The following is a 12754-nucleotide window of genomic DNA, read 5'->3' as shown; positions in this document are numbered from 1 at the left end:
ATTCGTGGTCGCCACATAGTGGGAGCATTTCACTAAAACCGACATTGAACAGAGATTAAGGGGATAATTATGTCTTTTCGGGCTTTTGTTTTTTTATTTGGGTTTTCATTTTGTGTTATTTACGGGATCCACCATTGTGATCATTACTCGCATAAAAGGAAAAGTGGTGGCAATTAAATTAGTGGAAGAAACCTGTGGTGCAACTGTGATACCGTACTATAGTTGTATTCAGTCGTTGAATATCAGTAGACCCTATCAATTTAAATGTATCTAACGACTGAATACAACTATAATATGGTATCACAGTTGCACCGTAACCTGATCTAAATTAGTGATGTATTATCCTCTAATTCAAGCAGTACGTCATTAACTGGAATATTTGACTATTAGTTTATTTAAAATAACAATCTTATTATGCATCTGCCAAAAAAAAATTATAGTCAATTGGGAACTTTTTTATATTTTTATCTTCCAAAAATCATTTTATTTATCAAATTTAATAGATTTTTAGGAATTATGAATGTCAAAAGGATCAGGCTACGGTGTAACTGTGGTACCGTGTCACAGTTGCATTTAGCCGTTGGATACACTTGGATTGGTGGAGTTCACTGACATTCAACGGCTGGATATAACTATAACACGGTACCATAATTACACCACAGATTTCCCATGTCAAAGATACTCTCAAGATAATCCCATCCTAAAATAATGTAAGAAATTTTGAGAATTTGAATAAGTCTGTTAGGAGACTGTGGGCTTTGGAGGGTAAATATGTAATTATAGATTTCTTACGATTCAATGCATTTTCCGACCAAGAATAAAAATATGATAATAATAGTACTTTATGACTATACACTGTCACAATCTGCTATCCGCCCACCAATTTGCTGGCGCGTAAATATTTTAGCTAAATATTTGGTGCGGGATATCCTAACGTGAAGCAGACGGAGACCACTTTACTGCATCTCCTGTGGGTACAAGCGAAAATCATAACGGAGGTTTCATATGTAGATTAATTACAACCGTCCGATGTACGCTATTATGACTAAAGATGCTTGTCTGTGCTACAGCCTACATGGGTCCACTTTTGTTGTTGATCACCCATTTAAAGTGTGACACGATTGCATATTGCTATTATGAACGTGTATAATGATTATACGTAAGAATTATTAATTGGGAAATCGGTGGAATACACGACAGTAGAGAATAAAAGAGACTCGTGCATGTGGGCAGCGGCAGGCACAGACCTTCGCATGGACAAGCCGCCCCTGGCCGGAAAGCCACCGACTTCTATTTTAGGTTTCCACAAAGTTGCGAAGAAAACCATTTACACATCATAGGGATGGCAATTCTTTCTGCAAATCTATCCAAACTCGTCGGTCAAAACCCGTTTGCTGCGGATAATTTTATGAGTTACGAACGGATTTGGAATTATTAATTAAAATCCGTATTTAAATGCGGGTGAATTTAGTATTAACCAAATATCCAACGGATATCCGCATAGATATCTACTAGACCCATAGTTTTTTTAAAATATTTTTAATTTAATTTTAATTAAAAAATATTTGAATCTAAAAAATATATAAAGAACATAATGCAATTATGCAAAGTGCCAGATAACTAAAGTATTTTTGTATGATCTATTTTTCTTTAACTTAATGCATGAATTATTTCATTATGGTAATTTTTTTTCGAATTAATATTTGAAAATATTAATCTTAATCATTATTGTAGGCATCATGTTAGATGGGTGCTAATGATGGTGAATGAAATGAAAATATTATCTTGGAGACTTGTGTTGAATGATAATATAAAATATAATTGTTATTTTTAGATACTCGTATGTGGATTTTTTTAAAATGGATTTGTGTAGTTTATACTTCAATTTGAGAATTTGTGTTGGATTGATGTTGAAATTTTAATTTTTCATTTACATTGGTTAAATTTAATATTGAGTATGTTATTTCGAATTTGAGGTTATTATTGTAAATTTATATATTGAACATTTTGTGATTTTAAATGTATAAACTCGTAAAAAAATCCGCCAAATGCCATTGAGTGTTTGGTATAGAGGTGGCCAATGGGCTGGACGGCACGGGCACGGCACGTGTCCGTACAGCACGGCACAGCACGAGCACGTCTCAGCAGAGCACGCGGCACGACACAGCACGCATGTGGGCCATGTCAGGCTTAGATTTTAGGCACGCGGGCCTTAAAAGCACGGCACGATTAGAAATTGGCCAAAACACGGCACGCGAAAAAGCACGTTTTATTTTTTAATGAAAGTAAACTTAAAATTTTATGATTTTATAAATAACTTGAAATTGAATCTTTTAATATATTTTATTGGCTCAAGTTTTTTAATTTTATTTAATTCTTAGTTTCAAAAAAATTATTATTGATTTATGTTTATAATTTATTAAATAAATAATTGATATCATGATTTTAATAAATAAAATTATAAATATCATGATTTTATAAATATGTATTAATATTATTATAAACTATGATATATGACTCTACATAATTTCAAGTTAACAATTAAGTTAACTCTTAAAAAAAATTATTATTATTGTTATTGTTAAGTACTAAAAAGAATTATAATACCATAGAATCAAACTTAACAACTAATATTACATTCTCTTATTATTATTATTGAATATGAACTTGAGTTTTGAATTTTTTATTCTATTAAATTTAAATAAAGGCACATGGATCCAAAAAAGGTACATATGCTTAAAAAAATAAGATAACAACTTGGCATGCGTTCTTAAAAAAATAAAAAAAAGGAAAAAAAGGTTATTGGGCTATTTTTCCTAGGCACGGCACGGCACGTGTGGGCACGGCACGAGTGGGCACGAGCACGAGCACGTGTGGGCTTCCTTTGATGGGCCTGGGCTGGCACGGCACGGCCTATTGGCCATATCTACTTTGATAATTGTCAAAACTCACAGCGGATAAGTTTTCTTAAAAAAAAAATAAAACCCGTGGGTTGTGGGTGGGCTTAGTAATTTAAATTTTGGGATTTGGGTTTGGTAATGACAAATCCGTTGCGGGCGATGCCCATTTCCATCCCTAACTAGAGATGGCAAAAACTCAGGTAAGGCCTAGGTATGAAAATGTCCAAATTTGGTATGGATATATTTTTTAGACCTATAGATTGAACAATTTTATATGGGTATTTTAAGTTGGATTTTATATTTTATAAAATTATATGTGTATATTTTATTTTATTTTATAATTTTTAAATGTTATTTTTAATGAAATTGAGCTTAAAATATGAGCTTGAAATATTTAAAATTTTAAACATATGTAATCAATAGGCAAATGAATATAATTTTTTAAAATAATATATAGTTTATATATTTTTTTTATAAAATCCGATTTTTTAACGAAACCCAGGGCATATCAATTATCAAGTGAAGCCCTAATCCGATCTGCCTCATCCTCGAGCCGCATATTACCTCGCCCACGCATCACTTACATGGCGGCTATTTTTGACATCCTAAATTGTCACTAAACATAATTATGTGCTTTTTAACTAAAAATTATATGTTTTAACTATAAGATTTTTTTTAAATGGTTACAAGCTACAAATGTAATAGAATATAAGATTTATTTGCAAAGACTCTATATACAAACATTTATAGTAAGACTGTAAAATTTATTGATACGAACTTAGAAATCTACTCTCAATAATAATACTGGGGGTAAATATATCCCTATTTTATTTTTTAAAAAAAAATGAGAAAGATTGACCTCAAATTGATATCTTCAACATTATTGAGAATACTCCCACAAAATTATATTCATTGAGTTACCAAATTATTGACGATTTCCAGTCACCAACAGTGAACGATGTAAATTGACCCTTAATCAATTAGTAGTGGCAAGGATCCCAGCATGCATGAAACAACGAATAAGTAATCAATAAGAATAAATAAATAAAGCTGGACAGGCTAGAAGGCGAATAAAAATACACCCAGTTGAGGCCCAAATTCAAGAAAACCCTCGTCAATTACACTTCAAAACCTCGACAGGAGGGGACCACCAAACAAACCACACAAAAAGATCCTCACAATTCACGCAAATTTGTAGGGTTGTGTCCACCAAACCAAATGAAATTTGCTGGTCTAAAATCAGTCGAGAACGCGCACGAGGAGTCAGTATGGGCGGTCACGTGGGTACCGGCGACCGAGACTCGACCGGCGCTCTTGCTGACGGGATCGTTGGACGAGACCGTGAAGCTGTGGCGGCCCGACGACATGCAGCTGGAGCGGACCAACACTGGCCACTGTTTGGGCGTAGTCTCTGTGGCAGCGCACCCGTCTGGTATTATAGCTGCCTCTGCTTCTCTCGACAGCTTTGTTCGAGTATTTGATGTCGACACCAACGCCTCTATTGCTACTCTCGAAGCTCCTCCTTCTGAAGTCTGGCAAATGCAGTTCGATCCTAAGGTTTTGCCTTCTTTAATTTCTCCCTCCTTTCTTCTTCAAACATGTGGGTGAGGCTGAGTTTGAGTGAGTGATGAAGACTGATTTCATTTCTGAGAATCCAATTTTTGAGAAATTTTGTGCTTGGGCGCTTCTGTATACTCGTTAATTATTATTTTTTTAAAATCAATATAAAATGAAACATTTTACGGGTCACCACAGAGTAGATATTTAACTGATGCAACAAAAATACGGGACAAGCTTTTCACTTTCTGATATGGTTTGCTCTGGATTGTGTTTTACTTGCTAGGCTCGGAGGAGGCTTCTCTAACTTAAAGTTTTATTTTGGTCATCAATTCACTGATTCAAAGATAATATTGTCCACTTACTATAGCTAAGTTGCTAAGAAGATGCTTGCTAGCTGAAAGTAAAATTTGTATTTTGTGCTTTTTGTCCCTACATTTTACAATGTTTATTTATTCAAACGTTTTTCTGGGTCATTCATGTTAAGATGTGTTACTTTAGTGATTGGGTATATTTCCCTTGTTAGACTTCCAAAGGATGTGTTTTGAAAGAATTTCTTATATGAAATTTCGCTCCGTATGTTTTTTTTTTTGTTTTGGGGGGGGGGGGGGGGTTTGTACAGTGAAAATTCCATGTAGCTGTCACTTGTTTGTCATTTATATATTTTTTATTTCTTTATAGTGCATGGAAGTGTTTTCTTTTACTGGGTCAAGACTATTTTATCTCTATATGGAAGAATATCTTTATGGCAAGTGACGGGATCTGGGTTATGATAATTTTCCTTTTTGATTTGTATAATTTACCAACATTACAACTATTAACAGTTGCAATATTCATGCACTTAACTTGAATCCATCATTACGCTTGTCTGGTCTATCATAATGACTGATGATTTGATTCCCAAGATTCATGTAGAGCTGGGTAAGCTCTACACAATTTGTTTAAAATTGAAGCATTCACATCAGTGTTGACTTTTAAGGTCCTATCAGAAGAGGGTCTTGACTTCACAAGAACTTCTACCCACTTGAAGATCCATTTGATTAAACATAGTTGTTAATGTAGTTGCTATTTCAATTATTATTATTGTTATTTTGTTACCGATCAGGTACTCAATTTACTTTTTGATTATATTAAAATGAATGTGTATGTCGTCTGTTTCAATCCTTTTCTAGTCTTTGTATATATGTGTGTGTTTTACAGTGGTTGGCTCTGCCTATTTAATTTTTATCAGTGAACATGCCATTGTTTCTTTCATACTTGATAAATATAGAAGAATTTATTTACTATGAGTAAAGATGTGCTTTGTGCACCAGTTGATCAAAATGGAAAGTGGAAGTCTTTAAGCTCCTTTTGTAAATTTTACTGATACTTGGTGCTAATGGTTTTTCTCCCATCAGGGTACCACTCTAGCTGTTGCTGGAGGGGGTAGTGCATCTGTAAAGCTCTGGGACACAGCCACTTGGAATCTGATTGCCACCCTGTCAATTCCTCGTCCAGAAGGACTGAAGCCGACAGATAAAAGTAGCAGCAAGAAGTTTGTTCTATCAGTTGCATGGAGTCCTGATGGCAGACGAATTGCTTGTGGTTCAATGGATGGCACAATTTCTGTTTTTGATGTTACCCGTGCCAAATTCCTGCATCATCTGGAAGGCCATTTCATGCCTGTGCGTTCTCTTGTTTATTCCCCTGTTGATCCACGTGTTCTCTTCTCTGCATCAGATGATACTCATGTGCACATTTATGATGCTGAGGGTAAAAGTCTGGTTACGGCAATGTCTGGTCATGCTAGTTGGGTGTTGAGTGTTGATGCAAGCCCCGATGGAGCAGCTATTACAACAGGCTCAAGTGATAGAACTGTAAAGCTCTGGGATCTTAACATGAGAGCAGCCATGCAGTCAATGACTAACCACACAGACCAGGTCTGGGGAGTGTCATTTAGACCACTAGGAGGTCGGGTTGTTAGCGTATCAGATGACAAAAGCATATCACTCTATGAATACTCCTGATGATAAGGCATTTTCAGAGTAAGACTATTGCAAAGTTTTTGTTTGTTATTTGAAAATGCTAATGCTATTGTTGTTCTTAACTGCATTGGTCTGAAATTGTATGACTTTCCAACCTATATTAGTCTTCTGCTTAACTTGTTTTTTTGATCATTTTCATCATCTGATCTTCGCCGACATTTGGTGTACTGATGTCTAGTAGTTGTGCACAAGTAGTTGGCATGGTGGTAAAGTGACTTCTCACTTTGCTTTGGATGCTAAGAATATGATGAGATAGATCTACATTACCCTGTCTTTTTTACCCCCTATTCAAAAGCTTTGATTATTGATGCAATTGTTAGTTTTGTCATATTGAAATCAACATAGAATATTTATGCGCATGCTATTTTCGTAATAGGCAATAACTCCATTGTATAAAAAGTTTTAAAGCAAAATAAGGATAAATGTGTTTGCTTGATATTTTATTTTAAGAATATAAAATATATATTTTATTATAAGAAAATATGTTTAAAAATAGTAAAAAGTATAAGAAAAATATTTATATTAATTTAGAAAATATTTTATTATTAATTTTTTAAACTTTTATTTTTATTTTAATATTTAACTCTTTTAGTTTAATTTTAATTTATGTAATTTATTTAATTAATAATAAAATAAATAAAAATGTATTTAAAAATAAAGTTAATACTGTAAAATTACGATGCTGGGTATTTACCATTATAAAAATAATAGGGATTTAAATTTTAAAAAAATTATCTCCCTTCACATATTTATGAGTGGTTTTCACATTAGGAATTTCTGATCATATTAAAGTTATGAATAAATTAGAAGATAAAAAAAAAACATATATTAATATAGTACATGATAAATACACATATTAGAGTCTTTGTTTTAAAATATAAATTTTAATACATTAACAAACAAAAATATATATAACTTTTAGCGAGGGTGCTGCTAAAATACAAAAAAATATATATTTTAATACATTAAAATTTTTTTTTTTGTCTGTTAATATATTGAAATGTATTTTTAATTTAAAAGAAATTTGTTACATTCTTACGCTGGTACACCACGTTACGGGTATTCCATCTCTATAATAGCCACTTTTTGACTAAATTAATCTCCAATTCCAAATTTCCAATAATGGTTACAAATATTTGCTGGATTTTTTGTTTTAATCTCTTTGAGCCAATAAAATAATTCTCAGCAGTGTACTGTGTAATAGGGTGATGATATTTCAAAAACAATAGTAATCATAACAATTCTTAGCTCCCGGACTGATACGATAATAGCACATAGGTCACCACCTTTATTTCCACAGAAGTAAAAGAAAATTTTAAATTTTAAGAATAGGGTAAAGATAAAAAATAGTGAAAACATTCTTAGGTGGCCAAAAGGCCAGCTTTTCAATGAGAAGACTTTTATCGTTGATACAACTTCAATATGCCGTCACTAAAAAGCTAAAATCATATGCTATCTAATGCGGCTGAAAAACATTGGTTGTTTCAACACACCCATCCATCCATATACAAGATAAACATGGTCACGATGTTAACCAATGACATACCAATCATTAGAAATAAGGTCTTGTTCCTTTATTAAGTCAATGTCTAACTCTAGTAGGAAAGAGCAGCCTTCAAGCTTCGATGAACATGTGAGTTAATAATAATAAAAAATTAGGAGTTGTTCCTTTCAAATGACTGCTAATTCATTCCTTTTATCTCTCTGTCAGGTAAGTAGAAAATTTGTCAACGAAAATTCGCTGTTACACAATTAATCCAGTGAAGACTGGAGCAGAAAATACAACAAACCTTCATTCTTGATGATTACAGACTTCAGACGGTTGCAAAGTGTATCAGAGCTACTGAAACTATTCATGCTGTTCTCCAATTTCACATCCATTCTTCTGGTTCTTTTAGAAAACTTAATTACTCAAAGCAACAGTAATGTACCGTATGAGGGCACTAAACTTTGAATTACAACCACCTAAACATAGACCAAAATTGTGCTGTATATAGTCAGAAGGTGAAATGTAAAAGTTGAGGCAAGGCGAGATCTACAATTTATTAAACTTGCTGATCTACTAGTAGAGCAAAGAAAACATTTTCTACAAGTTCATTCCAAAAGAAGAAGAATACGCAAATCAATAAAAACTGACCCAGATGGTAAAACTTATACTAGTAATTCAAAAGAATTTATTGAGCCTTGCAGATTATTTCTACTCACTGTATTCTATAAATGAAACGAAGCAAACTGCCACCAAATGCAGCATCAAAAGTCAAAAAACCAAACATTAGCAAGAATACAAATGTTAACTTACTGTCTCCATCAGCTATATTGGAGCTTTGCTTCCCAAATACTTCTTCAACACATCCATTACTGCTCCAAAATCAGCCTTTACTTGCACAGGTGGATTAGCGAACCGGCAAGCCATATCCTTAATCTCCTTGGAATGATAATCAATTTTACTCTGTGTGAACTTCAACCCATGAGCTGTACTGACCACCACCGTCCTATCCAAGGGGCCAATAACCCCCGAGTTCCTAAGCTTAATCAAGGCTGTCAACGCCACCCCAGTATGGGGGCATATAAACATTCCAGTGGAATCTGCCTGTGCCATTGCATCCATCAGCTCCTCCTCAGTTGCTTCCTCAACAATCCCATTACAATTTTTCAAGGCATAAACAGCCCTATCTATAGACACCGGGTCGCCTATCTGAATAGCAGATGCAAAGGTTGTACTCGCTTTGACGGCCTTAAAATCCTTCCATCCCGATTTATAATACAAATAAAGCGGATTAGCATTTGCCGCCTGAGTACAAACAAGCCGAGGCATTCTATCTACAAGCCCTAATTCATGACACATCTTGAAACCTTTGTAGAAGGCATAAATGTTACCAAGATTGCCACCAGGTACAATCACCCAATCTGGCACTTCCCAATCAAACTGCTGCAATATCTCTACGGCAGCAGTTTTTTGACCTTCAAGCCTTAAACTATTCAATGAATTGGCCAAATAAATCGGCAATTCAGAAGTAACTTCTCTAATTAACTTCATACAACCATCGAAATCAGTATCAATACTCAAAACAAAAGCCCCATTGGCAATTGGCTGCACCAATTGAGCTATTGAAATCTTATTGGCAGGTAAAAACACAATGGAAGGAATACCTGCTGAGGCACAATAAGCAGATAGAGCAGCTGATGTGTCACCGGTGGATGCACAGCCGACTCCGACGACGGGTCGTTTCATTTTACGAAGTCTGTTGACTTGGCTGACCAAAACGGTCATGCCCAAGTCTTTGAAACTCCCAGTGTGGCTAATACCGCAGTGTTTAACCCACAAATCATTCATGCCCAGGAACTGTTTGCCAAAACGCTCCGCCCAGAACAAGTTGGAGTTCCCTTCAAAGGCCGAAACAATGTCGTCAGGATCGATCTCAGGTAGGACCCACTCCTTTTTGCTCCACACTCCGGAACCATAAGGCCAAGTGGTCTTACCCACGCGAGAGTCGAAGAGGTCTCTCCAGTAGGCGCCGTCGAATTTCTTCAACGACTCCATGTCGTGCTGAACGTCGAGAAGGCCGCCGGAGCGGCTCCGGTAGACAATCTCGTCGAGCGAGTAGAACTCGGGTGAATCAGGACCCGCATTGAAGGGTACGTACTTCGCGGAAAAAGTGTTATTTGTAGTGGAACGTTGTCGTCGAGCTTCGTCACGAATGTTCTCATCGGCTGCGCGGCGATTTTTTGAAGCCGCTGCTGGTGGAGGAGGAGAGGAGGGATTGGATGTGGAGAAGCTGCAAGAGATAACGGTGGGCGGACGGTATGTGAGGCGAGGGTGGTTTTGATTGAACGGTTTGATTTTGGTTTGGGGGTGAAACAGTGAGCAAGATGCCATGTTCGATAAATGCTCACAGCGGCTGTCGTTTTGGGTATCTTTGTGCTGGTGCTCGTGTTGTGTAGTCAGTTGCTTGTCCAGTTGTTTGTGTGATCCTTAAAACTAGTGACTGATACGGCGCCGTTTCGATTATCACTAATCAGCACCATCTTTGTTCTTTTAACACGTACGTACTACTACGTGTGTTTAATTTGCGTTGTCGGTAGTTCAGAAACGGTGCTATTCAGCAGGAGAAGCGAACAGGTTGGCGGATCGGCATCATGATTGTGGAATTATAGAAATTTTAATTTGTTAAGTATTTTCTGTTTTTATTTATTAATTATACAAGCGGAATTTTATTAATTTTCGTACGTTTTCTTTCTTAGATGTCCAATTTTGCTAATCAGGTGCAGAAGCCGGAAACTTCAGTTGCAGGGGGAGTGAAAAATGTTAAAAAAATTTATATGAAATAATAATAATTAGGGAAATTATCATTTGTATACCCTTAGTTTACTCCATTATCAAAAATACTACAATACTTTAAGGGTGTATCAATCGTCCACCCTAAGTTGACAAAATATATCAGCTGACCACTAAACCGTTAGTTGCCGTTTACATATGATGACGTCAGAAGGATAATTTGGTCTTTTCATATGATACAAGTGATAATTTAAGGGTATACAAGTGATAAAAAAAGAATTTAAGGGTATATAAGTGATAATTTTCAAGGGTAAAATCGTCAATTCACTGTAACTTCGTTAACTTTCAAACGACAACTAACGGTTTGGTGGTCGGTTGATATATTTTGTTAACTAAGGGTGGACGATTGATACACCCTCAAAGTGTTGTAGTATTTTTTTATAACAGAGTAAATATAGGGTATATGAATGATAATTTCTCTAATAATTATTTGGATGATCATCACAGTAATTTTTATCTCTCTAAGTCTACATCTCTTTAAACTCTCATTATTTCACTTATAACTAATTATGTATCCATTTACTAACTATTTACTTTATTTGTATTGTTATGAGACTATAAGAGAAGTGTTAATTTTCTTATTTGTATATATTTGAAATTGAATAAAATTAATCTCTAGATATCGTGTCTCTTAATTACTTTCTCTATTTCTCTTACTACCTTACTGTGCTCTTAAATGATAAATAATTTAACACATTATCAACACAAGCCTCTCCCACAAGTGATAGTATGATCAATCTCTCACTTTGATTATTTCTTACTAAATTTATACAATATATGAAATTGTTTCTTAATATATTTAAAAATCTCGATATTGTAAATATTCATACTATTATATGCTTATGTTGGATTTTTAGTACAACATTGGGCTTATATATGGATAATTATGTATTGTGGACCGTCATATAATGTTAAGCTCAATTAAAGATGATCTATTAAGGTTTTCGGTAACTTAACCCTTAATATATATGATAAAGCGTGGACTTTTAATGTATAGAGATTTAAGGGTAATTTCTATTTTTATGATAAACTAAAATAAAAATGCCAAAATATAATAGGAAAGCTATCTATATATAACAAATATGATCCTTAGATCACACATTACATTTTATTCTTTTCTTACATCCCAACTTTAGAGAGAGTGCAGAGAGAAAGTTAGAGGACTACCTAGGAAAACGTGTTGACCTGGAAGGTAAATCATACAGCTCTAGAAAACAATTGGTCATTATGGATTTAGGTACTCTTCCGCATATTCGACTTATTGACTTTTGATGATACAACATAAATGTTGGTGGAATTTAAAGCGAAGGTAATCTTCTAACAAGCGGTATCATAGCATGTTCATGTTGAATTATTGAGAATTGAATTTATTTTCAATTAATGATTAAATTTTTAGTGTTCCTGAATTTAATAAGTCTGGTATTATTGAGTTTGAGAACAATTGGTGGTTGTCTTCTAGGATAAGAAAAAATATTTGAAAATTAGATGGAAATTATTATTTTTTTCTCTTTAAGTTTTTATCGCCGCCAGCTCTAAGTTTTCAGGTAGGGCAACAATTGTGCTAGCAAGCAAGCTGCAGGCACCAAGTCAAGGCAGCTTAGGTAAAAGTGATGACCATACCCGTTGCATTAGGAAAAAGGAAAAAGAAATTAGGATTTGAGTTGCTCAACCCATGACTCAGGATGTGGGGCTGGTTGATGATCCAAGTTGGGTTGACTCAACCTGGTTTAGCCCTGACTAGGTTAGTAGTTGACTATTGACTTTGATCATTGGTAGTTGACTATTGATATTTACTTTGACCTAAAAAATTTTTAAATTCAAATATTGTTATGTTTATATCCATCTTGAAATAAATTAATTGAAGCAAAATATCACCAAAGTGACCTCTCTTGTGAAAATTAAAATATTTTAGAATATAAACAGTTGTGTGTATGTAA

General features: G+C 34.5%; 2 protein-coding genes across 2 annotated transcripts; one reads left to right on the top strand and one right to left on the bottom strand.

The window, feature by feature from the left end:
* The first annotated feature begins 3958 nt into the window (after nucleotides 1-3958).
* Nucleotides 3959-8473, top strand: LOC102628906 (WD repeat-containing protein VIP3). The gene is made up of 3 exons (XM_025097654.2): nucleotides 3959-4457; nucleotides 5855-6481; nucleotides 8193-8473. The coding sequence occupies exons 1-2, from the start codon at nucleotides 4119-4121 to the stop codon at nucleotides 6461-6463; spliced, it is 948 nt and encodes a 315-aa protein (XP_024953422.1). The 5' UTR covers nucleotides 3959-4118; the 3' UTR covers nucleotides 6464-6481; nucleotides 8193-8473.
* On the bottom strand, nucleotides 8144-10679 carry LOC102628627 (threonine synthase 1, chloroplastic). The gene is made up of 2 exons (XM_006475458.4): nucleotides 8781-10679; nucleotides 8144-8446 (listed from the first exon to the last, which is right to left on the bottom strand). The coding sequence occupies exon 1, from the start codon at nucleotides 10356-10358 to the stop codon at nucleotides 8793-8795; it is 1566 nt and encodes a 521-aa protein (XP_006475521.1). The 5' UTR covers nucleotides 10359-10679; the 3' UTR covers nucleotides 8144-8446; nucleotides 8781-8792.
* Nucleotides 10680-12754: the final 2075 nt, after the last annotated feature.

This window comes from Citrus sinensis, chromosome 1, assembly GCF_022201045.2.
Source record: "Citrus sinensis cultivar Valencia sweet orange chromosome 1, DVS_A1.0, whole genome shotgun sequence".
Taxonomy (NCBI): Eukaryota; Viridiplantae; Streptophyta; class Magnoliopsida; order Sapindales; family Rutaceae; genus Citrus; species Citrus sinensis.
The sequence above is the reverse complement of the archived record's forward strand: the minus strand, read 5'-3'. Positions and strand labels throughout refer to the sequence as shown.